At 40.2% G+C, this 24671-nt stretch overlaps 1 protein-coding gene across 2 annotated transcripts; it reads right to left on the bottom strand.

Annotated features, from left to right (window-relative positions):
• Window positions 1-524: 524 nt before the first annotated feature.
• LOC131350912 (fibulin-7) lies at window positions 525-24253 on the bottom strand. 2 transcript variants are annotated; one of them, XM_058385919.1, is made up of 8 exons: window positions 23540-24253; window positions 18127-18289; window positions 16111-16287; window positions 10472-10603; window positions 9802-9939; window positions 5409-5543; window positions 2354-2492; window positions 525-1188 (listed from the first exon to the last, which is right to left on the bottom strand). In XM_058385919.1, exons 1-8 carry the CDS (start codon window positions 23615-23617, stop codon window positions 813-815), a joined length of 1338 nt encoding a protein of 445 aa, XP_058241902.1. In that variant the 5' UTR covers window positions 23618-24253; the 3' UTR covers window positions 525-812. The 2 variants fall into 2 exon arrangements, with proteins under 2 accessions (XP_058241902.1, XP_058241903.1); XM_058385920.1 differs by having other exon boundaries at window positions 10472-10600; window positions 23540-24251.
• Between the last annotated feature and the right edge of the window lie 418 nt (window positions 24254-24671).

Below are 24671 nucleotides of genomic sequence, written 5' to 3'. Positions count from 1 at the left end.
GGAGGATGTGCTACAACTGCAAAAGATCATGTCAGATTCCATTTCTGTCAGCCGAGAACAGAAAGCTGAGGCTACAGTGGGCACAGATTCACCAAAACTGGACAGATGAAGACATTGCCTGGTCTGTTGAATCCTAATTTCTGCTGAGGCTCACAGATAATAGGGTCAGAATGTAGTGCCAAAATGTTTTCTTGGCACACTTTTGGCCTGTTAACACACCAGTAACAATTCAGTAACACACCTTTGGTATATACTAACGAGAGATTCAAAGCATGAAAGTGCATCTGAAAAATCTGCAGGAATTGTGTGATGCAGTCAAGTCAACATGGAGCTGAATCTTAAAGTAATGTTTCCAACATCTTGTAGAATCCATGCCATGAAGAACTGAGGCTGAGAGCAAAAGAGGACCTACACTGTAGTAGTCTTGTGTTCCTAAAAATGCTCAGTGAGGACTGCACAGTAATATACAGTAGATAAATAAATCAAGTAGGTTGACACTTTGTGTTTATGTATTACTTTATTTTATTAAAAAACATGATCAAGGTTCCAAATTATTCTCAGGAATAACTGAAAAAATATAAAAATACCACATACACAGATAACTAAAAAAAATCTGGTATCTGAGATTTTGTAGGTAGGCATTTTAAAGTTTTAATGCTTAGTTATTAAAGCCAGTTTAAAGTAAAGTGACAGGTTCATATTTACAAAGATGAATCGTTTTTGGCCATTACATTTCAGTTTAGATATAAATCGTAGTTATTCTACCATCATTCCAGTTTCAAAACAGAATTGAAAGAACTGCTTCCTTCTTGTCAGAACTTATAGGGAGATATGATCACATGGACCCGGGCGAGGTGTTTGGCCTGGAAGGTGCGATCCAAGTACTCGGCCATTTCCACGTCCACGCTGAGCTCCTGTGGCCCGAGCAGCGGCTGGACGAGGATCAGCTCGCCGGTCTGCCGGTCTGAGCGCTGCATGAGAAACATGCCTCGAGCGTCTCCTCCCTCCACAATGCTGAAGCGCAGGCTGTCGGGTCCTGGTCTGCCAGGAGCAGTCGCTGTGGCCATGCGGAACAATGTTGCTGGGGTTTGGAGGTTCGAAGGCAGAGACAGGTAGTGATAGGAAACTGTTTTTGGGGCCAGGTGACAGGTGCGGCTTGTCATGGAGCAGGGATTCCTCTCACATTGACTGCAATGAGATATAAGCACATAACTAATGATTAACTCATTGTTTACAAGATGAGTTTTGCATTGCACAAATCTTTTGAACAATTATACAATACCGATTATATACCAGATTAGCAGTACATTTTTTATAATGGGTAAAAGGGAATGTAGTTCAACTAACATACAAGTAGTATCCTAGTATCTTTAATCCTTTGCATGTTGTTTACTAGGATTTTTAAAAGCTGTAAAAATAACACTCCTACTTGTATGCAGAGCTCTCATGTCTGGTTATTTCTACCAGCAAAATATGTGAAATCCACTGAAAATTGAAATGATTTAATTTTTTTTTTTTTTAGAAGTTTGCCTATACACACCTTTTAATAAAATGTCTCAACAGTTATGGCTCTGGGTTACTGATCAGAAGGTCAGGTGTATCATAAAAAATGCTTATAATATTTTACTAATCCAGCGTATATTATTTAATTTTTCTGGGGCATTTTGTAACTTCTGTGTTTGATGGTTACCCATCATTTTTTGTACTAATAATAAGAGTAGTAAAGTATTTTTAGCTAACAGACCATCCACTTTATTAGGATCCCCTGCACATTCATATAGTTATCTTATCAGCTATCTGATTCCATTGAACCCAAGGTGCCTTGCGACTGAGAAACTGTGATGAAGACTTCTCCATCTTTGCACCAAGAATTCAGTTAAAAAAAGCCTTCTATTTTGTAAGCTTTACTAATTTAATACTAAAATGTTCAATTACCAATGATATCATCAGCAATATCTTAAGTATTTTTTCTTAAAGAATATTTACATGAATTGGAAAATTTCTTTGCATTTGCGAGCTGTTGATGACTCCATAGACGTTTGTGTGAAACCTGATAATTCATGTTAGATCAAATTGTCTAAACATTGTCTTTATTGATCTGTGCCAAATGTTGAGATTTTGAACATTTTCCATTGTTTGTTTGAATTATTACTTTAAAAAAGTTATGATGATTTACAGAAAAAAACAACAGAATTTCAATGTGGTCTCAGAGATTTGGACTCCACTGAAGCTCCTGTCTGTTGTTATTGCAGATGATCATGCTGAAGTATTACAAAGATAAGAAGAACCTTAAAAACAACGTGCATTTTGGACTTTCTGTCCGTTTCGATTGTGTGTGTGTGCTGGGACTCACAGAGGTGACGTCTTGACGTAGCTGATATTTCCGTGCAAGTGTGGGCACTCTGGATTTACACACAGGAAACCTCCTCCGGTATTGACACAGGTGGTGCCACGGCTGCAGATATGCTGTTGTGTAAGACACTCGTCCACATCTGGAGCGGCACAGGCATGTGAGGAGGGAGGAAAGAGAGAACCAGGGAGAAGAAGTTTGCATGAAGAAAGAAAAAGAACACCCTCAACATGAAGACGGGTCATGTGGTGCTAAGGAAGAGGTTTAACAAAACATGACTAATGAACTAAACATCTCTTCACCTAGACACCATGTAAAACTCTCTCATTCTCACACATCAACCTGCAGGATTCACAGGCCACAGTTTCCCAGCTTCAGCCAGTTATCTCTGGATCACTCTAAATCGCAGGTAAACAGAAATCTGTGTTTTCTTGTTTTACTGATCATACTTTTTTACAATTAATCCTGGGTATTTACAATCTGACTTTTCAACACTGTACATTCCTAAACCCTGGCTTAACCTTTATATTTGTATATTTGTGCCATCAGCAGCCATGACCTCATAAAGACTGTGAGTGTGATTGCTTTAAATAATGGCCTATCTTGCTCTTTCTCATCAGTAACTAAATAAAAATGGAGCCACATAAATCCTTTTTGCCATTTTTAATTTTATCGTGCAGTTGACCAGCATATCTAGCTTCAGCTGATTTTTTCAGTCAGTTCCATAAATACTCCATTTGCTCCAATTGAGGCGTTTTCCTTCACCATTTAACATCATGTTTTATTTTCCCCCTAAATGCTGTGATTTCTGAGACTGTACAAAACACAGATTGGGTGTCTGCTGCTAAGAATCTAGCTGTAACATGCTAACACCATATCATTACAAACTCTACATGATTAGCGCCACAATGCTCTTCTATTCTAAAATACAACTGCGAACTGTTCCTCTACACAGGGGTAAAATTGGGGTTTAGAATGATTATAACCTGAGATTAAGCATGGTGTGAAAAGCCTTTATGAGTAGACAGAATTCAGTAGCAACAACCCAGTTTTTGACTTGTGCTTGTGAATAGCAGATGGTATAATCCTGAACATTTTGCAGTTAGAGAAATACTTCTTGTGCAATGCATCAGCAACAAGAATTTGCTCAAATAGTTTACTCCAACTTCATATACTCACTAATCATGACAGTTATGAGCACATCTGGGGTGGTTTTAAAGGATTTAAATCATGTTACTCTTCTGTCTGAATCTAATAATGTTCAGTCAGAAAATGCAGAATGAGAGGGCATGAGTTATCCATCCATCCATTGTCTGTAGCTCTTTTCCTGAAGTCTATCCCAGTGGACTTGGGGCACAAGGTGAGGGACACCATGGACAATGGCTTGGAGGTTAGCGCATCTGCCTTGCACTTCTGGGGTGGGGGTTTGATTCCCACCTCTGCCCTGTGTGTGCAGTTTGTATGTTTTCCCTGTGCTTCAAGGGTTTCCTCCAGGTATTCAGTTTGCTCTCCCAGTCAATAGACATGTGCTGTAGGCTGATTGGCATTTCTAAATTGTCTGTGGTGTGTGAGCATGTGTGTAATTGTGCCTTGTGATGGGTTGCGACTTCCAGTGTGTCCCCAGCCTTGTGCACAGAGTCCCCTAGTTTAGACTCCAGGCTCCCTGTGACCCTGTGTGAGATAAACAATTCATTCAATGGATGGATAGGCTGGTATTTAAAAAAGAAATACATAACAGAGTGAGATTTAATGCAAATTTTATAGTGGGTACATTGCTAATCTCTCTCTCTCTCTCATCTCCACATGTATGATTTAAATATCTGGGCATCAGCTGCCACAGAGTGAGACTGAAGAATTACTCCACTCTTCACCTCTCCCACGACAGTCTGTCCGCCATTGCTAGTCATTTTACGTATTAGTCTATTAGGGTATTAGGGCAATGGTAGTTCTGCGAACCATTACGCCTGTGTCAGGGTTCCTGAACTAGGGCTAGCTTGAATACATATGAGATTGTAAGAGAAACTTTTCTCTTTTGTTTTATTCCTATATTTTATGAATTAATATTAGAAATATTGCACTGACTGAAAATGTGTTTTGTGGGCTTATATTTTAGAATGCTACTTAGAGATACAATCAAGATACATTTAAATGAAACAAAAGTGTACATATTATTGTAGTCATTTTCACTATTTTGGCTATTTGCTCAAAATGTTCAGCAATGAAATGAACAAATTTCTAAGCTCCCTAAACAAACTAGCTTTGTGACTCTAATTTCATACTTATGTACTATTGACTATTAACACTAACACTAACATGTTACTTGGAAACATGACGAGATGACTTTAGTGGGTGTTGCTTTTAACCCCTCCCAGATCTAGATCCAGATCTGCACCATTCTTCATGTCAGTTGGATCACACCAATCCAGTACGGGTTATTTGTCTGCATCATTTAAAGCTTGATGTGAACCCAGAAATACCCTTCTCACTCGACTCGTAAGATTAGAGAGCTGGTGACTTCTGGTGAAATGAGTGACAGTGAGCGATGGTGACTAGATGTGGGTGTGTCCAGTGCCACAACAAAGATGAGAAAAGTATAACTTTATGATGAATACCGTAAAGTGACTACCAATGGGAGTGAAGACAGTGGAGTGCACATGATCTGGAGCAAAGAGCACACACTGCTTCTCCTTCATCTCATATGATTTGATGCTCAAATTTATACACAAACGCCAAATCTCCATTCAGAATGTTTCATTTCGCCACCTGCTGATAAACACTATTACTATGGCAACCAGTATTAGCAGCAATATAACTGTAGTATGTGTGAACACAGCTTACGTTCCAGTAGTTCTAAATCAGAAATCTGAAACTGAATAAAAATGTATAGTATTAAAGGCTTGAGGTAACTCAAAATTCATTATGCATGTGTGGGAACTCCTGATCTACTATATACATACACACTCTCTTTTCTTCTTCAGAATAAACGTCTCATGCCTCACTTCTCTCTCACTGTTCTGTTTTGTATCAGTGTTTTGATGGATACGAACATGTCACTTACCCTCACAGCTCCTGCCATTTGCAAGCAGCTTGTAGCCACTGGGGCAGGAGCAGCGGTATGAACCTGGAATGTTCACGCACATGTGAGCGCACAATAATCCGCTGTCCGTTTTGTAAACCTCGCACTCGTTCACATCTGCACAGAGATGGATGGTAAAACGGTCAAAAGGTTTTCACCCTGAAGGCTGGAAAGTACAGAGTAATTATAAGGTGAGATACAGATGATGAAACCATCTGAACAAATACTTCAGGCAGAACAAAATAAACAGAAGCAGGGAAAAAAAATAAATGAAAGAACACTCATAATCGAAAGGAATACACCTCTTCCTTTCCACTCATGTGTTCAGCCTGTCTGGGACTCTCAAGAATCTTAATGGCTTTTTGGCTGTTATGGACTTTGGACATCTTACATACACACACTCGCGCGCACACACACACACACAAATAAATAACTCACAAAAAGTTAAGGATATTCAGCTTTCGGGTGAAATTTCAGGACGCACCTAAAATGCACTATAACCTTTACAGGTGAACTTAATTTGACCTTCTCTACACTTTTGAATGCACATGTCCAACTGTTCAGTGTTTCAGTACTTTTTGTATAACTTACTGTTCTCTAACAAGGTGCTTAACGGCAAAATTCACAACTGGTGTTTGATCCATGAATCGACCAATAAATGTTCTGGTTCAATTAGAATTGGTGTTTAAACAGTCCTCTTCATCATGCTGTTCACATTTTGACATCATGAGACCAAGACGACACCTAACAATTGATCAACAGTACCTCGCCATTGTGAGGCTTCAAACAGGATGTTCTCAGAGGGAAGTGGCCACTGAGCTTAGATTGTCACCAACAGGTGTGAGTGTCACACCAACAGGTTAGAGTGTCATCAGCAGGTTACGACAGAGATACAGAGAGACTGGAAGAGTCACAGAAAGGCATAGAAGTGGACGTCCTTTGGCCACATCCTATCTTGATGACCGCTTCATTGTTAACAGTGCCCTGCAGAACCGGATGATGAATGCTACTCAACTCCAGGCAGATTTAAGGGAGGTGAGAGGCACCCAAGTGTCACGTCAGACCATTCGAAACCGTTTACATCAGCATGGTCTGCGTGCTAGACAGCCTGCAAGGGTATCTGACCACACCACCAGACACAGGCGTCGGGCCAGGGAGCATTTACTCTGGACCAGTGGGCCTCAGTGCTGTTCTCTGATGAAAGTCAATTCACGTTGAGCAGAAATGATGGCCGCCAATAATGTTGGAGATGTCAAGGAGAGCGCTATGCATGAGCCACTGTTGTGGTGGTGTTACAGTCTGGGCAGGTGTGTCTACTCAATACAGAACTGCCCTAAATCTTGTGAATGGTACAGTGACAAGCCAATACTACCTGAATAACATCATTAATCCAGTCATTGTGCCCCTGCATGAACAACACAGGCCTAATTTCATCTTCATGGATGACAATGCTCCAGGTCATCGAGGTCGCATCATTAGGGAACGGCTGCTGGAGGCTGGGGTACCTCAAATGGAGTGGCCTGCACTTTCTCCAGACCTGAATCCCATGGGATCCCATGGGATCCTATGGGATCAGCTGAGTCGCTGTGTAGATGCTAGTAACCCTGCACCCCAGAACCTCAATGACCTGAGGGCCGCCCTTCAAGAAGAGTGGAATGCCATGCCTCAGCAGACAATAAGTCGACTCGTGAACAGCATGAGACATCGTTGTCAAGCTGTAATTGATGGTCAAGGCCACATGACAAATTATTGAGACATTGACATTTTTTGTTGTGGTATAACCACCACTGTTGTTGGCTTTTGTTTCAATAAATTGTTTGAGATGAGGAAATCATCATTGCATGCTACTTAAAGGTCCTACTTTTATGATATAATATCACTGTAGTGTGAACTTTTTACATTTTCCATAAATTTCACCCAAAAGCCAAATATCCTTAACTTTTTGTGAGTAGTGTATATATATATATACACACACTATAATGCCAAAAGTTTTCGCTCACCTGCCTTGACTCGCATATGAACTTAAGTGACATCCCATTCCTAATCCATAGGGTTCAATATGACGTCGGTCCACCCTTTGCAGCTATAACAGCTTCAACTCTTCTGGGAAGGCTGTCCACAAGGTTTAGGAGTGTGTTTATGGGAATTTTTGACCATTCTTCCAGAAGCGCATTTGTGAGGTCACACACTGATGTTGGACGAGAAGGCCTGGCTCTCAGTCTCCGCTCTAATTCATCCCAAAGGTGTTCTATCGGGTTGAGGTCAGGACTCTGTGCAGGCCAGTCAAGTTCATCCACACCAGACTCTGTCATCCATGTCTTTATGGACCTTGCTTTGTGCACTGGTGCACAGTCATGTTGGAAGAGGAAGGGGCCAGCTCCAAACTGTTCCCACAAAGTTGGGAGCATGGAATTGTCCAAAAATGTCTTTGTATGCTGAAGCATTCAGAGTTCCTTTCACTGGAACTAAGGGGCCAAGCCCAGCTCCTGAAAAACAACCCCACACCATAATCCCCCCTCCACCAAACTTTACACTTGGCACAATGCAGTCAGACAAGTACCGTTCTCCTGGCAACCGCCAAACCCAGACTCGTCCATCAGATTGCCAGATGGAGAGGCGCGATTCGTCACTCCAGAGAACGCGTCTCCACTGCTCTAGAGTCCAGTGGCGGCGTGCTTTACACCACTGCATCTGACGCTTTGCATTGCACTTGGTGATGTATGGCTTGGATGCAGCTGCTCGGCCATGGAAACCCATTCCATGAAGCTCTCTGCGCACTGTTCTTGAGCTAATCTGAAGGCCACATGAAGTTTGGAGGTCTGTAGCGATTGACTCTGCAGAAAGTTGGTGACCTCTTCGCACTATGCGCCTCAGCATCCGCTGACCCCGCTCCGTCAGTTTACGTGGCCTACCACTTCGTGGCTGAGTTGCTGTCGTTCCCAAACACTTCCACATTCTTATAATACAGCTGACAGTTGACTGTGGAATATTTAGGAGCGAGGAAATTTCACGACTGGATTTGTTGCACAGGTGGCATCCTATCACAGTTCCACGCTGGAATTCACTGAGCTCCTGAGAGCGACCCATTCTTTCACAAATGTTTGTAAAAACAGTCTGCATGCCTAGGTGCTTGATTTTATACACCTGTGACCATGGAAGTGATTGGAACACCTGATTCTGATTATTTGGATGGGTGAGCGAATACTTTTGGCAATATAGTGTGTATATATATATATATATATATACAGGGCTTTGAAAGCATAAGTCCCATGCAAACACCAGGAAAATATCAACTGTAGTGGAAATGTGCACACCTTTACACATACTTTTGCTCACTTTTATAGGCATGTACATTTGTTGCTTTGACAACTGAATATTCTAATCCACTTTAGTCAGAATTAACTGACATCCATGTGTAATAATCATACCTGAAGCCCTTTCCAGTAAGCCTTAGCACAGTGATGTGTTCTTGCCTTATAAAAAGAGACATTGTAGTGATACAAGATAACAGACATACAGAAAAGGTCAGTGCTTTTAGGCCTAAGGCTGTTCCCGAGGACTGCTGAGAATGATGATCCTGACCAGTTTGGCTCTCCGGACCAAAAACTGCACCTGATTGCCCTCTGAAACCTGTCACTTGCCGTTATTTCGGCTGGTGTTTTTTTGTTTGTTACGTGCACATTTAAATACGAGCTGTTTCTGTTACTGCTGAGATACCAGTGATCCTAACCCCTTCTGCTCTCTGGATCTCCCTAATCTATCCTGATGCTCTACTTGTTTGTTGTTAAAGTCTCATTACTTGAAGCCTGATGATGATGCACATGGACATCCTGGAGATACATGAGATTGCTGTGGATGGTTCCACTTACAAACCATGAAGATAGCTTTGGACTTCAATTGCCATAAATTGGTTTGTACTCAAGTCTCCATCAGTGAACAGTTAATAACTTCAACAAGACAGACTTCATGTTAAAGCTAGAATGAATTTCCTGGTTAAATAATTGTACTTTCTGACCATATAGTGCACAGTAATAGAATAGAAATGATTTCTAATTATGCTATCCAGTGTGAACCAGGAACATGAATTTAGAATGGTTTATCTTCTAATCTAATCTAGGAAATTATTATAGCAAAGAAATTTTTCTCTTTGCTTGTCTATAGCAGTCTCATGATGTCACCATTTTGCAGCCAGATACTTCTCTTTTTCTATCCTGATGATGCTCATACTGTTGTTCATGCTGACTAATGCATTGTAATGGCACTGATAGTTCTTTTCTATAGATGTATGCATTTTGCATGTCCCACAGTAATCCCTGGAGAATAATAAAAGACTGACAGTGTGTAAAAACCTGAGAGGAAAAAGGGAGGAGTGTACCCTGGCAGATGCTGCTGTGAGAGGTGCCGCTCATATGGAAGCCTGCGTCACAACTGCAGTGCTGAGCTTGGTCCACTTTAGTGCAGCGGGATTTGCGGCTGAATTCCGGATTATTCACCACGCTCCACTCCGGAGGGGCTAAACGTGAGTGGGGAGGTGAGAGGGGGATTAGACTTCAGCATGTGGCTAGCTGCAGGGGGACGATGCAGCACTGGCACATACACACATACAAGTACACGTACAGACATATAAACAGAGACACATGTAGAAACGCAGAAAGTCACAGACATGCAAGACAGAACATGAATAAGAACACATGCTTCAGAGAAGGTGATTTACTAACACCAATCACACCACTAATGTTTACACTAAAGCATGTGTAATGAGAATTTAATACTAAATTTGCACATACTAGCATTCAACTACACGATAAAGCACTGTTAAGTAATGAGTAAGTAATAGGTTATGCAACAAGATGGGTATAGTTTGTATCAAAGACAGACATGTCTCAGTTTCTGAGTGTGGACATAAGTGGATTTTTCTTGTGCAAGGAACAGTAGTCCAGTGTCACTTAATGCTATTAATTAATTATTAAAAACTAAGCTAAACATAATAACATTGATCAAGGACAATAGCGTAAACTAGGCAACAAAAAAAGAGGCTATTTCACCTGTTTGAGTCTGCTGCTGACAGCGGCTCCCGCTCCAGTTGTGAGAACATAAGCACTTGTACTGGTTCACTCCCTCAGCACAGGTGCCACCATTCAGGCATGGGTTACTGGCACACTGACTTAAACCTGCTACTAATAAAAGACAAGATCAGTGAGCTGTCTCTCTCTCACTCTCTCTCACATACACACACATCTCTTTCTTTGCATGCATATGACTTGGTTACTTATCTGTTTGAGACTCAGAACCACATTTTAGTTTCACACATTATGAAAAGCTTTCACATTACACCAGAGCTAGAAATACACACACACAAAGAGAGAGAGAGAGAGAGAGAGAGAGACAGACAGACAGACAGACAGAAAGAGAGAGAGACTGAAGAGAAAGTGGCAGAGACAGAGAGCGAGACAGAAAGAGAGGTGTAATGAGCAGCTTATAAGCACATAAGCATCCACAGCTAAACAAAGCTTTAAAATAGATGACATCATTCGGTGCTTAAGTGGATTCAAATGACAATCGGAAAAAAAAACCCAAGCAAATCTTTGATTTGATTTAAACTTACATTATATTAAATAAAGTAATGAAACCGCACTGAATCAAGCTTTTGACCTAAATTCTGTTTTATGGGCCATTGTGACTGCAAAACCATCAGGATTGCATTTTTTTTACTTTTAAGATAAAGCACAGAATGGGGGGAAAATGTGATCTCACCATTTTCACTATGGTATAGTTGTTGGTGCCAGGCAGCCTGGTTTGAGTATTTCTACAACTGATGAAATCCTTTGATTCACACAGAGCACTGTCTAGACTTTACTCAGAATGGTGCGATAAAGTGAGCAACAGTTGTGCGGACAGAAACGCCTTCAGAGAAAATCAGTGGAGAATGGCCAGACTGCTTTGAGAAGACAGAAATACTACAGTAACTCTGATATACACTCTGTGCAATTGTGGTGAGCAGAAAAGCATGCCAGAATACACAACAGGTCAAAACTCAAAGTGGAACAGTGAAAATGGCATTAGGTTGCACTTCTGTCGGCAAAAAACTGAAAGCTGAGGCTGCAGGGAGCATAGTATCATCAAAACTGGACAGATGATGACTGAAAAAAAAACATAGCCTGGTCTAATGAAGCCTGATTTCTGTTGAGCCTCAGAGTGAATCCATGAAGCCATCCTGTGTCAACAGTCCAGGCTGGTGGAGGTGATGTAATGGTGTGAGGAATGTTTCCTTGTAACACTTTTAGTTGATGGATCCTTTTTATGTCTATAATTGACCATCTGCTAATAGCTGCTTCCAGCATGATAATACACTGTCTCAAAAAAGAAGCCTCAAACTGGTTTCATGACCATGACAATATGTTCAGTGTTCTTTCCAGTCTTTCCAATCTGAATCCAGTAGAATATCTTAGGGATATGGTAGAATGGGAGATTCACAGCATGAAAGTGCACCTGAAAAATCTGCAGCAATTGTGTGATGCAGTCATGTCAACCTGGACCAGAAACTTAATGCCATGAAGAATTCAGACTGTTTTTAAAAGCAAAAGAAGGTTCCTGATAAAGTGCCCAATAACTGCATTCTCAAACATTAATATTGCAACCGTTAGCCTTAAGCGATGTCTTATTAAGCATGTTACTCTGAACTAAAAAGAAATGCATTTGCCAGTTTCATGGTCAGGTTTGGTTTAATAACATTAATATAATCTAATTAATACAAACTTTTGTGTGTTAGAGAGAAAAAATATCAAGACCACCAAGAGTGGTTTTCACAGCTTTGCTTTCTGGGAATGCTCCTAATTCTTCTGTTGTGTATGTGATTCTCAACATGCTTTCAGGCACAAGCATTAGCAAATGTAAAAACCGTTCAAGTTGTTTCTAATTCTATTAAATACTTCTAGAAGTAAAGCGCTAGAAGTATGTTTATTTGGACAAATCCCTTCTTGCCTGACCTCTAAGCACCCCGTCCCAGAGAATTTTTGTTGTTGATTATTTTTTAAATCTTTTTTGTCTTTTTGTACAATATTGCATTCTCTCGCAAACCTTCAGCCCCGGTGGGATTACATGCTCCAGGCTCTTGTACCATTTGGAATGTCTGAGACTGTTGCCAGCTGCAGCACTCAAGGAAGCCATCAATAGCATGCTTTGCATACTTTCCTGCCATCAAACCTGGAACCCGATTTAATGAAATGTGTGAGTGGATTTAAAGGGATATTTCACATAAAAATGCGAACAGGAATGAAAGCAGGTGAGAAGCATGACAGCACCACAAATGAGTCTTTCATTGTCAATAATTATCATTTTTGAGTCAACTCATACATTTCTGCCCAATAGGACTTCCTGGTGCAAGGTACATGGGGAATGGAGTCTCTGTAGTCTTGGCTGAAACAGGAGCTTTGGGGCCTGCTCCTTTTACAGTGGCCCTGCCAACAACAGCTTTGGCATGTAATAGAGAAAGACTCAGACAGGAATATGAGTGCAAGGTTGTTCTGTTTTTGAGACATTTAATGCCACAGTAACGAGCGCTTCATTCAGTTCAGCTCAGCAACTCAATCCACTGTAAAGAATGACTCTTTCTTCTCGGCCTTGGCTTTATCAGTGTGTGAGTCTTCTTTACTAGCTGTAGGGTTCACAGTAATTGTTTGGAAAGCCTGGTTTTGGAATTCCACCGATCCAGTAAAAGGACTATGTCTGACTGAGGTGTTCTCGTTCCTGTTTCACACAAACATTTGTGCGGTTTAATTGAAATGTGAATTCAACCCTGAATAGATCCAACAGCAGGAAATGAACCAAACATGCCATGCATTTTTCTTGTAGACATGAGCTGCTTAAACTGAGCTATAAGGCAGCCAAAAGTCACAACTGTAGAGCTGCAGAAAAGCGAGATGTTCTGAAACATTATCCAATGACCTTTTTGGCAAAGATATTAGGCACAAGCATTTCTGTTGTAATTGTCAGTGCATCCTACATACTTATACACCATTCTACGCCATTTTGTATTATAAATAGCGTGAGTAGTCTGCTGCCATTTAAAAGTCCAACAAGAAGAAGTGCCCTTCAAGTACCCAGATGATGCATCTATACAACCAAAAAAGTGTGTGGAATGTTTCACACTTCATGCACTCCACAGCTTTGCTTATGTAGTGGAAGAGGGGCAAAGCTACCAGTCACTAACACTGGATGAGAAGAAAATCTCAAGATGGCTGACGATACTCCGTTGGGCAAGACATCTTACAAATGTCTTTGAAATTAGCTCATGCTATGCGAATTAATTTGCAGCATCATAGAAATTCACTGTATTCTGCTAAAGCTAGATGTGTCGCATTATGTGTTTGATGTCACTGACTAGGAAATGGCTTATACTTCTAAAAGTGTTTCATTTCAGATGACATGACACTTGTAAAATTCATACACTATGCAATAGAGTACATAGAGTAATAGCGTACATTGTGCCTAGTGTAAGTGCGTAGTGTGTCGTATCTCATTTTGGACACAGCTTTTGTCTTGAGCCGTTGGTTTGATTTGGGTCTATTCTCTGCCTCTGTCCTTTCATTGGTGTGTTTCCTGTGTTTCCAAGTGTTCTCTGCTTAGCACGTAGTTAGAGAAACACCGCTTTCAGGTCTGGAAATCGGGAGCAATACAGCGCTGCCCGAGCTAACCTGAAGAGAGGCATCAGAGAGGCCAAGCTGGATTATAGGAGGAGGATCGAGGACCATCTGGACAGCAACAACAGCAGGCAGGTCTGGCAGGGAGTCCAGCATCTCATCATTTTCAGGACCAACCCTGGAGCTGCTGAGGGTGACGCCACACTGGCAGAGGAGCTAAACCTCTTCTTTGCACATTTTGCGGTGGAGCCACCAGAGACAGCCACACCACACCTCAAGGCCCTCAGCAGCTTAACCCTCACAGTCGAAGAAAGGGGGGGTATAGGGGGTGAGTCAGCTTATAGGGACGAGGTGGAGCGGCTCTCATGGTGGTGTAAGGAGAACAACCTGCTCCTTAACACCACAAAGACCAAGGAGCTGATCACTGACTGCAGGAGGAAGAAAACAGACATTACTCCACTTTCCATCAGTGGGGACTGTGTAGAGAGGGTAGCTGACTTCCGGTTCCTGGGAGTCCAGATAGAGGAGGGCTTGACTTGGAGCAAGAACACCTCTGAGCTGCTGAAAAAGGCCCAGCAGAGACTCTACTTCCTTAGGGCGCTGAGAAAGAACAACGTCACTCAGAGACTACTGGTGTCCTTCTACCGGTGCTCCACAGAGAGCATCCTAACCTACTGCATTGGTGTATGGTTCACCAGCTGCACAGTGGCTCAGAGGAAAGCGCTCCAGAGGGTCATAAACATGGCCCAGAAGATCGTCAGCTGCCCTCTCCCAACACTGGAAGATCTACACAGTTCACACTGTATTAAGAAAGCCCAAAGCATCCTCAAGGACACCTCACACCCTGGACACAATCTGTTTGAACTGTTACCATCAGGGAGGCGATACAGAACAATCAGAGCCAGGACAAACAGACTGAAAAACAGTTTTTATCCAACTGCCATAACCGCACTCAATAATCAAAAAACACTGTTTACATGAGATGTGCAATAGACAGATGATGAATGTGACTGTGTACAATTCCATACCTATTTATTTATTTATTTTTTATATACTAATTAGTACTTTTTTTTTAAATGTTGAGGGTTTGAATGTATGTATGACTTCTGCACTTTTGACTGGTTGACACTTTTTTAATTTTGTTGTACATGCAAATGGTACAATGACAATAAACATCTATTCTATTCTATTCTATTCTTAATTAGTTTGACTACTTTTATACACCTGTTGTTTGTGGTCATTTCTGTTTAGACTGATATCTGTGCTCTTGTTTATGAATAGGATTAATCTTGTTTAATGTTTTCCATGAACTTTGATTATGTTGGATTACTCCAAATAAACAACAAGCTGAATTTATTTACTTGAATCCTGCCTCAGTTTAGAACATGTTACAAACACTTAAATTTTCAGTGGAGCTCCAGCAGAGCACTTCATTACAGCTACAACACAAGAGGACAGGGACTTACAGGGAGGACCAGGACTTAACAATTTTCAACAGTTTGATTTAGAACTGTACATTAGATATGTGTTATGAGCAGATGTGGTAGTGTGTGTATAGAAATGTCCAGCAGTCATAATTAATAGTATTTGGCAGATTAAATGCTAAATTTATATTTAATATAAATACATTTGCTCGGCAGCTTGGTGATCCTGGGATTTGAGCTGATGACCTTCTGATCAGTAGTCCACCACCTTTGCCACTTAAGAGTAAAGCGTGGGTGTGTGTGAAAGAACGGGCACTGACATAATTTAAAAATTTGTTGTGCTATATGCAATGTAGTAGTATGTGGGTAGGCAAAATCAGGTGGCAAGTGGGAAAGATTTCTCTATCCACAATCATTCATCTCCATTTTCCATTTTTACAGCAATACAGAATGTGAGACTGCATCTGACTTGATGTAGCCACCAAAAACAGTCATCTTATCTGTGTGTGATTCTGGTAATACTTAATACTCTTAATACTATTAATTAAGCACATTAATAATCTTATTCCCATAGAAATAATATGGAAATACCCTACTGAATGAAGTAATATGAGTACAGACCTTTACAGAGTGCAGCGACTCCACTCCAGCTGCCATTCTCCTGGCACACTCGGGTTGCTGAGCCCACCAAATGATAACCTGAAGAACACATGAAGTGCACTTCATGTCCAATGAGGTACTTGGAGCCAAACTTCTTCCCGTGAGTTGGGGCTTCCAGAGCAGGACAAGTGGATGAGGCTACAAGGGCAAAAGAAGGAAATGAATAGAAAAAGGAAGATGGAAATGGAGGGTATTTATACCCATTTTGCCATATAGACATGTGTATTTGAAGGCCAAATTAGTACTGATCTAAGGAAACCAAATCCCAAAAGAGATAAAAAATATTAAACTCTGGGTACACTGGAAATATGATCATAAAAGACAAGTACAGTTTGTACTGTTAAATTAGTGCAGTGGTAATTAAACTGCACTCATTTCCCAAAGCAAAAATACACCCACTGTCCAATTTAATAAGAATTTAACCTGATCATTCATGGAATTATCAGCCAATCATGTGTAGCAGTGCAACGCATAACATCATCTGCAGACACAGATCAAGAGCGTCAGGTAATATTCGCTTTGATGGTGGCATGTGATGTTGGTACCATAGTGGCTTGAGTATTTTAGACACTGAGTATTCAATCTTCTGAATTCAAAGACCACTCAGAAAGACTTGAAAGCAACCCCATATGTCTTGGCATGAGAACATACAGGTTGATTAGTGTGCAGGATCTGGCAACCCTGCTCACAGAACTTAAACCAAAGTGAAGCACACCACTTGATATATACCTCATACAGATCATGCACTGTTCCCAAAGCTGCATACCCCTCTAGGGCTCTATACAAAAATAATCATTTAATTTGTTTAAAAAGTATTGAAAAATATCAAATTTTGCTCAAATTATCATTATCCAGCAATGTTAAAAGAAGACTTTCTCAGAAAATCAGAAGGTTATTATAAAAACACTTCTTCAAGAATGCCATTTTTGGCTTGAACACTGTGAGACATTTCAAGTTGGTTAACCTGCTGCCTTAAAAATGGGAGGAAAGATAAGCTCACCAGTAGTGAACACAATGGATTACTTTGTGTCATTTTTCAATGTCAGGTCACTTTTCTTGACAATTAGAGATAAAGAGAAGAAACATATTCACATAACTTAATGGATTTATCAAGTGTGAGCTATCCAGTCTTATAACAGATTCTGATTCTGTCTGTACATCAGAGTTGCCTGACTTTTCTTCATCATAACAAACCCACAAAGTTCTTTTTTGAAACACAGTTATCTTGCTTACTAGGTCACAACAGACAGAAGATGTATTGCACATAGCTGTATGTTAGAAATAGTAAATGAAAAAATTACTTCTTTGTGCAGCATGACTTGACTTGTTTTTTCCAGAATTTTTAAGGCGTAATGCTATAGTGGGGAAACTGAGTTTCTGAGTTAGGGGCATGTCATTAAGTCTATAGTTGAGGGTAAATTTGTTGAAATTGAAAATTTACTTTCTCAGAAGCTGATTTCAGTTATGATGTCCTTGGTTTATTCAGCAAATCACTGAAATACAAGCAAACTAGTCAACATTTAAACATCTATAGGAAAGAAATGGTTTTATAAATTGATTAAAATACATAAAAGCCAAACACAAAAATCTTGCTGCATTTTGTTATAGTTAGTTAAGATATGGTTCAACTATAGCTTGCTCTGAACAAAGTGGCTGATGTCACATGACATCGTAATTACGACTTCCCAACGTGTAAATAAAACTTCCCAGGAGAACTTGAACTCAGAGCTGGGGATAACATAAATAAAAGCCCCCCAAAAACCCAAACAAAAAAGGACACTTCTGGTTCAAATCAAACCCTCTTCCTGGTCTAGGTCTGAATATAAATATACATGATAATTTTAAGCTCTAAAAAACTGAATTCCACTCTATTATGTATGCATGCCTTCACATTTTTAAATCCTTAACCCTATACCCACACTATTAAATTCTGATTTCACCAACATAATAGCATGCACATTAACACTGCATACATACATGAAGATTGGTCTGCTTGTGGAAACTTGGACACAGAGTTTTGAAGGCTGGTAAGCTTGGACTTCATTATTCGGAGACCTTCTGTAAACCGGATCTCCTGTCCCTTTAAAAATTTCTCCATCTGGCGAAGCACTCCCATCACCCTCTGCTTGTCTATGCAGCCCTGAGATATTCACAACCACATAAATATAATCAGCAACAGATAATCCATAGTCTGCCATTTGCACCAGAGCCAATAACATAATTAAAGGCATCCTGATGACATGGAAGCTGTGGCAAAACCACCCAAAGTCCCAATAGAGCATTGGTCAGCTCTGTAACCTACAGCATCACTGATTTCATCCAGATGTGAATGATTCCTATCTAAAATGGATCCTGCAGAGCAACAGAAGAACGAGGTTAGACTTGTTTGCCCAATGTTTAGGTTCAACTTAATGAGCCTGAAATTTAGCAGTTGCAAATTTTGCTGTGGTCACTTATTCATTACCAAATGTACTAATTATTCATTCATCTATCAATTCTGTACCACACTTTTCCTGGGGCCTATCCCAGGACACTCAGGGTACACCATGGACACCAAAGATGGCAGTCTATTGCAGGGTTCAATCACACACACATTCACAAACAACAGACAGTTTAGAAATATCAATCAGCCTACAACATGCATCTTTTGTCTGGGAGAAAAACCTGGAGTACTCAGAAGAAACGGTGGAGGAGGCAGGAATCAATCCCCTAACCCTAGAGGTGTGAGGCATGCTAAACACCTCTAATCACTAAGCATTTACTAATTGTAACTGGAGAAATTATTTTTGGATCTTAGCTATATAGATTACAGAATGACTGATTCTTTTTATGTCCTTACTTTATGTCCTTACTATATCCTTACTATAGATAGATCTATCTATACATTTTTACCACATATAATTTAGTTAGTAAAACCTAATCTAGGCTACTATAAACTAACAGGGACGGAGATAATTTAACTAGTTGGGTACCACTGTTTCTTAGCTAGCATGAAAATTGTATTAGTAGATTCTGATAAGCAGATCATCGCAGCACATTCGACTGGTATATTTCTGTCGTTCATTCTGTCGTAATTTATTTTTCTTCTTCATTTTTCTTGTTAAACTGCGTAATTGTTTTATATATATATATATATATATATATATATATATATATATATATATATATATATATATATATATATATGTATGTATATATATATATATTAGATTAGATTAGATTCAGCTTTAATTCAATGAGTAAATGCAATGAGTGCAAATGAGCAAATGATTGTTGTGGTGCAATAAAGAAGGTATTGTATACCATGATAATAATTAAATATGTAAACAGTATACAGAGGAGTTATGTACAATGAGTGCAATGATTTAGATGTGTGTAATGAGGAAGATATTGTATACCATGATAAATAATTTGTATATGTAAACTGTACACATATGTAAACTGTACACAGAAAGGGTTATATACAGAAAAAGGTTATATACACTGATGATAATGTGTTCAGTCAATGTGTGAGTTCAGCAAAGAAACAGCTGTGGAGAAAAAGCTGTTCCTAAACCTGCTAGTCTTGGTCCGGAGGCTCCTGTAGCGCTTTCCAGAAGGCAGGAGGGCAAAGAGTCTATTGGCAGGGTGATAAAAGTCCTTTATGATTTTGCGTGCTCTGGTGAGACAACGCTTCCTGTAAATGTCCTCGATCTTAGGAAGTGGAACTCCTACGATGCGTTGTGCAGTTTTCACCACCCTCTGCAGCGCTTTCCGGGCTGACACAGTGCAGTTCCCATACCAGACAGTGATACAGCTGGTCAGGATGCTCTCAATGGTGCAAAGGTAGAAGTTCATCAGGATGTCTGAAGAGAGATGGTTCTTCCTCAGAGCCCTCAGGAAGAAGAGGCGCTGGTGAGCCTTCTTGACCAGACTGGAGCTGTTGGTAGTCCAGGAGAGATCCTCGGAGATGTGGATACCCAGGAATTTGAAGCTAGTGACACGGTCCACCACCTCTCTATTGAGATGAATAGGTGTGTGTGTGTCACCTTTCTCCTTCCTGAAGTCCACTATGAGCTCCTTGGTCTTCGCAGTGTTGAGCAGCAGGTTGTTGCCAGCGCACCACTCAGCTAGACGGTCCACCTCCTCTCTATAAGCTGACTCATCGTTGTCTTTGATGAGTCCAATCACCGTGGTGTCATCTGCAAACTTGATAATTGTGTTGGAACTATGTACAGGCTTGTATAGGTGAAGAGAGAGTAGAGGAAGGGACTCAGCACACAGCCTTGTGGTACTCCGGTGCCAAGGATGAGGATGGAAGAGCATTGGCGATCTATCCGAACATGCTGGGGCCTGTTGGTCAGAAAGTCCAGAAGCCAGTTGCATAGTGATGCGTTGATGCCCAGGTCTCCAAGTTTGGTGACTAACTTGGAAGGGATGACAGTGTTAAACGCTGAACTAAAGTCCAGGAAAAGCATTCTGGCATAGGTGTCTTTATTGTCCACGTGAGAGAGGACTGAGTGCAGCGCTGTGGAAACGGTGTCCTCTGTGCTCCTGTTCTGACAGCAAGCAAATTGATGAGGGTCAAGGGTGGCGAAGACAGGTTTTGAGGTGTGCCAGGACCAGCCGCTCAAAGCACTTACAGTAGTGATGATGGGGGTGAGCGCCACTGGGCGGTAGTCATTAAGGCAGGATGCAGCGGAGTTTTTTTGGTACAGGCACAATGGAGGTGGTCTTAAGGCAGGTGGGCACAATAGCTTGGGCTAGAGACAGGTTGAATAAGTCTGTTACGACCCCCGCCAGCTCCCCAGCACATGCCCTGAGGACGCATCCGGGGATACCATCAGGCCCTGCTGCTTTCCTTGCATTGATCCTGCTTAGTATTGCACTGACGTCATTAGTGGAAAATGTGAGTGGCTGGAAGTCTGCTGGGAGCTCGATTTTGATTGCTGGCTCCAGATTATCCCTTTCAAAGTGAGCATAGAAGTTGTTTAGCTCATTGAGAAAGGAGATATCAGTGGACAGGGGTGAAGGGTTGATGGGCCTGTAGTTGCTAATGGCCTGAATGCCCTGCCACATCTGCTGGCTACTGGAGTTGGAGAAGTGTTCTTCAATACATATTTATATATTAAATAACATCTATTTATAGATATATATATATATATATATATATATATATATATATATATATATATATATATGTTATTTGAACAAATTTTATAAACTTTTACTAAAAAACAACAGATTATGTTATTGTTAAATACACATTATGCTCTATAAGTAATGTTGTATTTTTGTATCTTCTGTTATGTTTACTAAGTTTTAAGAACAGAAATAATTACATTTTTCAGCTTTAAGTATCATTTCTTATCTACCACAGTGTCAGTTCTGAAGTTTTGGCTTTATTCTTATACAATAATACAAGAATGTTGTTTATATACAGAAACAACACCGAAGTGTAACAGAACATTTGTAATACAATATGAGATCATCTGTTCTTTTAAAATAATTTCCCTATTAGCTAAACAACACTACTAGCTATGCTAGTAGTCTAGCTGGTGTTAGGGGAAAAATATCTTCAGACTCTTTTCAAGGAAGAATAATAAAATCCTTTCAGAAAGTTACATAAAAAGATTCTCTGGCTGGTCAAGGCTTGCGGATTCTGAAGGCTATGGGTGTATACACACACACAACACTATCCTCACAACAGACTAATCTTTGTTCACAGAATTTAAGATGTCATGTTTAATTCCAATATTATAAAAGAAAACATGTCAGACCAAAATTTTGGCACAAATGTACTGTAACTGGATGATTAGATTATAAGTCATTAAAGTATTCAGGAGTATACAAGACATGCACTGACATGACACTAGAGTATGAATATATTGTAAAGTATTGTATATAATATACTTTTATGTATAGTCCTGGGATGAAGACAGGAAAATCTTCATAATCACACTAGCAGTTCTTACAACCGAACATGTACACTATCCAGGTGAGATTATCCACTGAAGAAAAGGAGAAATGTAAATATTTAGGGTATTCATGTGGGATTGTTGAGTCAAAGTCAATTTTTGCCTCACACCACCAGGGTTGGGGATTCGATTTCCACTTCCACCCAATGTGTGTGGAGTTTATGATATCACAAGTTCCTTTCTCTCACCTCTTTTGCTCTCTACCAGGGATGGGTGATAGCTCAGCTAAAAGCTGTTGCGCAGATGTCTTCAGGAGAAAAAGCTGGTCTCTTGTATATTTTTCATGGCAGGAAGACACAGAGGAAGGGAATGCATCGGCTTCGAATTACAATGTTTCATTACCGTTATAAAAATAGAAAAGAGTGGCATTTACAGTCTGTGACCAACATTTGGAATTTCAAAACCTTGCAGGACGTTCACTTAGCCAAGGCGAATGCTGAAATGTCTGGGTTTTACACCTTTATAACCACAGGATTTATATAAAGAGAGATAGTTTAGAAATTTTGAGTATACCAGCAGCAGTTAAATAATTCTTTAGTTAGATTCATAACAAATGGCTAAAAGACATGATGTGACAATTGTGTGTGAGTGAGTGAAAAAAAAATACAGTTAAGTGGTTAAAAATACATTGAAGTGGTTGAAAATACACTGTACATCATCTAATCACATCATCTAATGATATTAGGTATGGTACTTGTCTTCTTTCCAAATAGGCTGTACATGCCCCACATTACAGGATTTGCAAAGCTATTATGTTCTTATATAAAAGGTAAATGAATAATGGGTAATGAAATCTATTCTCAAAGGTAAAATCTTAGATAAGCTTTTACACTTCACCTTAAAAAGCTCACCAGATAAAACCAAAACTCTAGACCTTTATTTTCCCCCAAAGAGTTAAAGGCAGTAGAATAATTGCTTCCAAAACATATACAGCCTACACTCTTTAAAATAAACAAAACCCGAAAACAACAACAACAAAAAATGCAGAACGCTTGAGATGTCTTGGCTGTCACTCTGGGGATCTCATGCAGAATTTAGGTGAACCCCATGACAGTGGTTAAAAAAAAAAAACTGTTGTAGGGTTCATCGAAACGCTTTGAAGGAGTCAGAAATGTTCCTTAGGGAGGTGAAGAAGGATTAATTATCTAGTTAACTCTTAAAGAACCTGTTAAAAAAAAAAACTTTCTGGGTATTAAAGTGAGTTTTTACCAGACAGTTGCAAACTTAATGATCCCCTCTACAGTTCTTTGCTTTCTGATAGAACACTTGCAGGATTCAACAAGGACCATTTAAGAGTGGTATAGTTATTTACAGATATATTCAGAATGATCAAACATGATTCTGATTATTGGCATACAACTTGTGACCAAAAAAAAATGACAAAATTTTCACACATACACACACACACAGGCAGAGCAAGTTGTGTCACTGACCTGCATCCCGTCATTACAGCCATGTAAAGCCAACAGCGACAGAAACAACACAGCACGGTACTGATGCGAGAGAGTCATTCTCCCAAATCCACTGCCTGAGCTCTTGTCTGATGAGGGACTTCAAGTGTTTTCAAATCCAAAGTGCCAAAGGACTGCAGTAATCCACAGCCTCACACAGTGCTCGTGTTTTGTTTTGGTTTTTTTGCTTGTTTCCCAGCTGATGTACAGATGTGCTTTTATCAAATGAAGGAACAGCAGCCACTCGCTTGCTCGGGGGCGATGGAGAGGCAACCTGCTGGAGTTTCAGCAGTCTGCAGGACTTACCGGTCCTCCAGAGAGAGAGGGAGAGAGTGAGAGAGAGAGAGAGAGAGAGAGAGAGAGAGTTTCCCCGTCTGAAATGAGCACTTTTGCGCACTTTTCCATGAAACTATGCTAAAAAGGCAACAAAATAAAACCCTACATAATGAGGGAACGTTACACAAAATGAAAACGTCATGAATTTAGATCACTTGATCAACCGGATGTTTTCGGACATATTATAAGGAGCACGTCTCATTGTGAAGTAGCTCAAAATGATTAGGTCTTATTTGGTGACCTGACTCAATTGCTAACACGAAACATATGTTGTTTTATGAACTGCATTATATTTAGAAAATGATAAAAACGGAGGTATATTTAGCGAGTTTTTTTTTTATTATTTTTATTTTTTATTATTATTATAACAAACCAATTTCAGGGTTCGAATGACTGGCACCTGCACGTGCTCACACTCCTGTTTGAAACGAGTGACACCTAGTGCCAAAAAGTCAGAGTCACGTCTGATACAAGGCAAGCTGTCTTAAAAAAAGTACTTGCTAAAGAGCAATTTCGACTATAAAAAATAAGCAACATTTTGCACGAAAATATGTCTGAAACCGACATGTTTATATAACGCAGGTTATATGCGCTCAGCTGTGTATCGATACTGACTGGCTGCTGCTCCAGGGACGAGCCTGTGTTTTGACAGCCTTGAAAACCAATAAGGCGAGATAAACTGGTGACAAACTCCAGGGCGCCAGGACTCTGACCAATCATAAGAGTGTTCCGGGTCCGCGGCAACACAAGCCCGGATTCCGATTGGTGAAACCCTAAA

Source organism: Hemibagrus wyckioides, linkage group LG03, assembly GCF_019097595.1.
Source record: "Hemibagrus wyckioides isolate EC202008001 linkage group LG03, SWU_Hwy_1.0, whole genome shotgun sequence".
NCBI classification, from domain to species: domain Eukaryota; kingdom Metazoa; phylum Chordata; class Actinopteri; order Siluriformes; family Bagridae; genus Hemibagrus; species Hemibagrus wyckioides.
The sequence above is the reverse complement of the archived record's forward strand: the minus strand, read 5'-3'. Positions and strand labels throughout refer to the sequence as shown.

Bases quoted from the DNA above. Each gene is read 5' to 3' on its own strand.
- LOC131350912 (XM_058385919.1), bottom strand. From the start codon at position 23,617: ATGACTCTCTCGCATCAGTACCGTGCTGTGTTGTTTCTGTCGCTGTTG. The intron at 18,290-23,539 runs GTCAGTGACACA...TGAATATCTCAG, and splicing joins GCTGTAATGACGGGATGCAG to GGCTGCATAGACAAGCAGAG. The intron at 5,544-9,801 runs GTACACTCCTCC...ATCTCTGTGCAG, and splicing joins TCACAGCAGCATCTGCCAGG to ATGTGAACGAGTGCGAGGTT.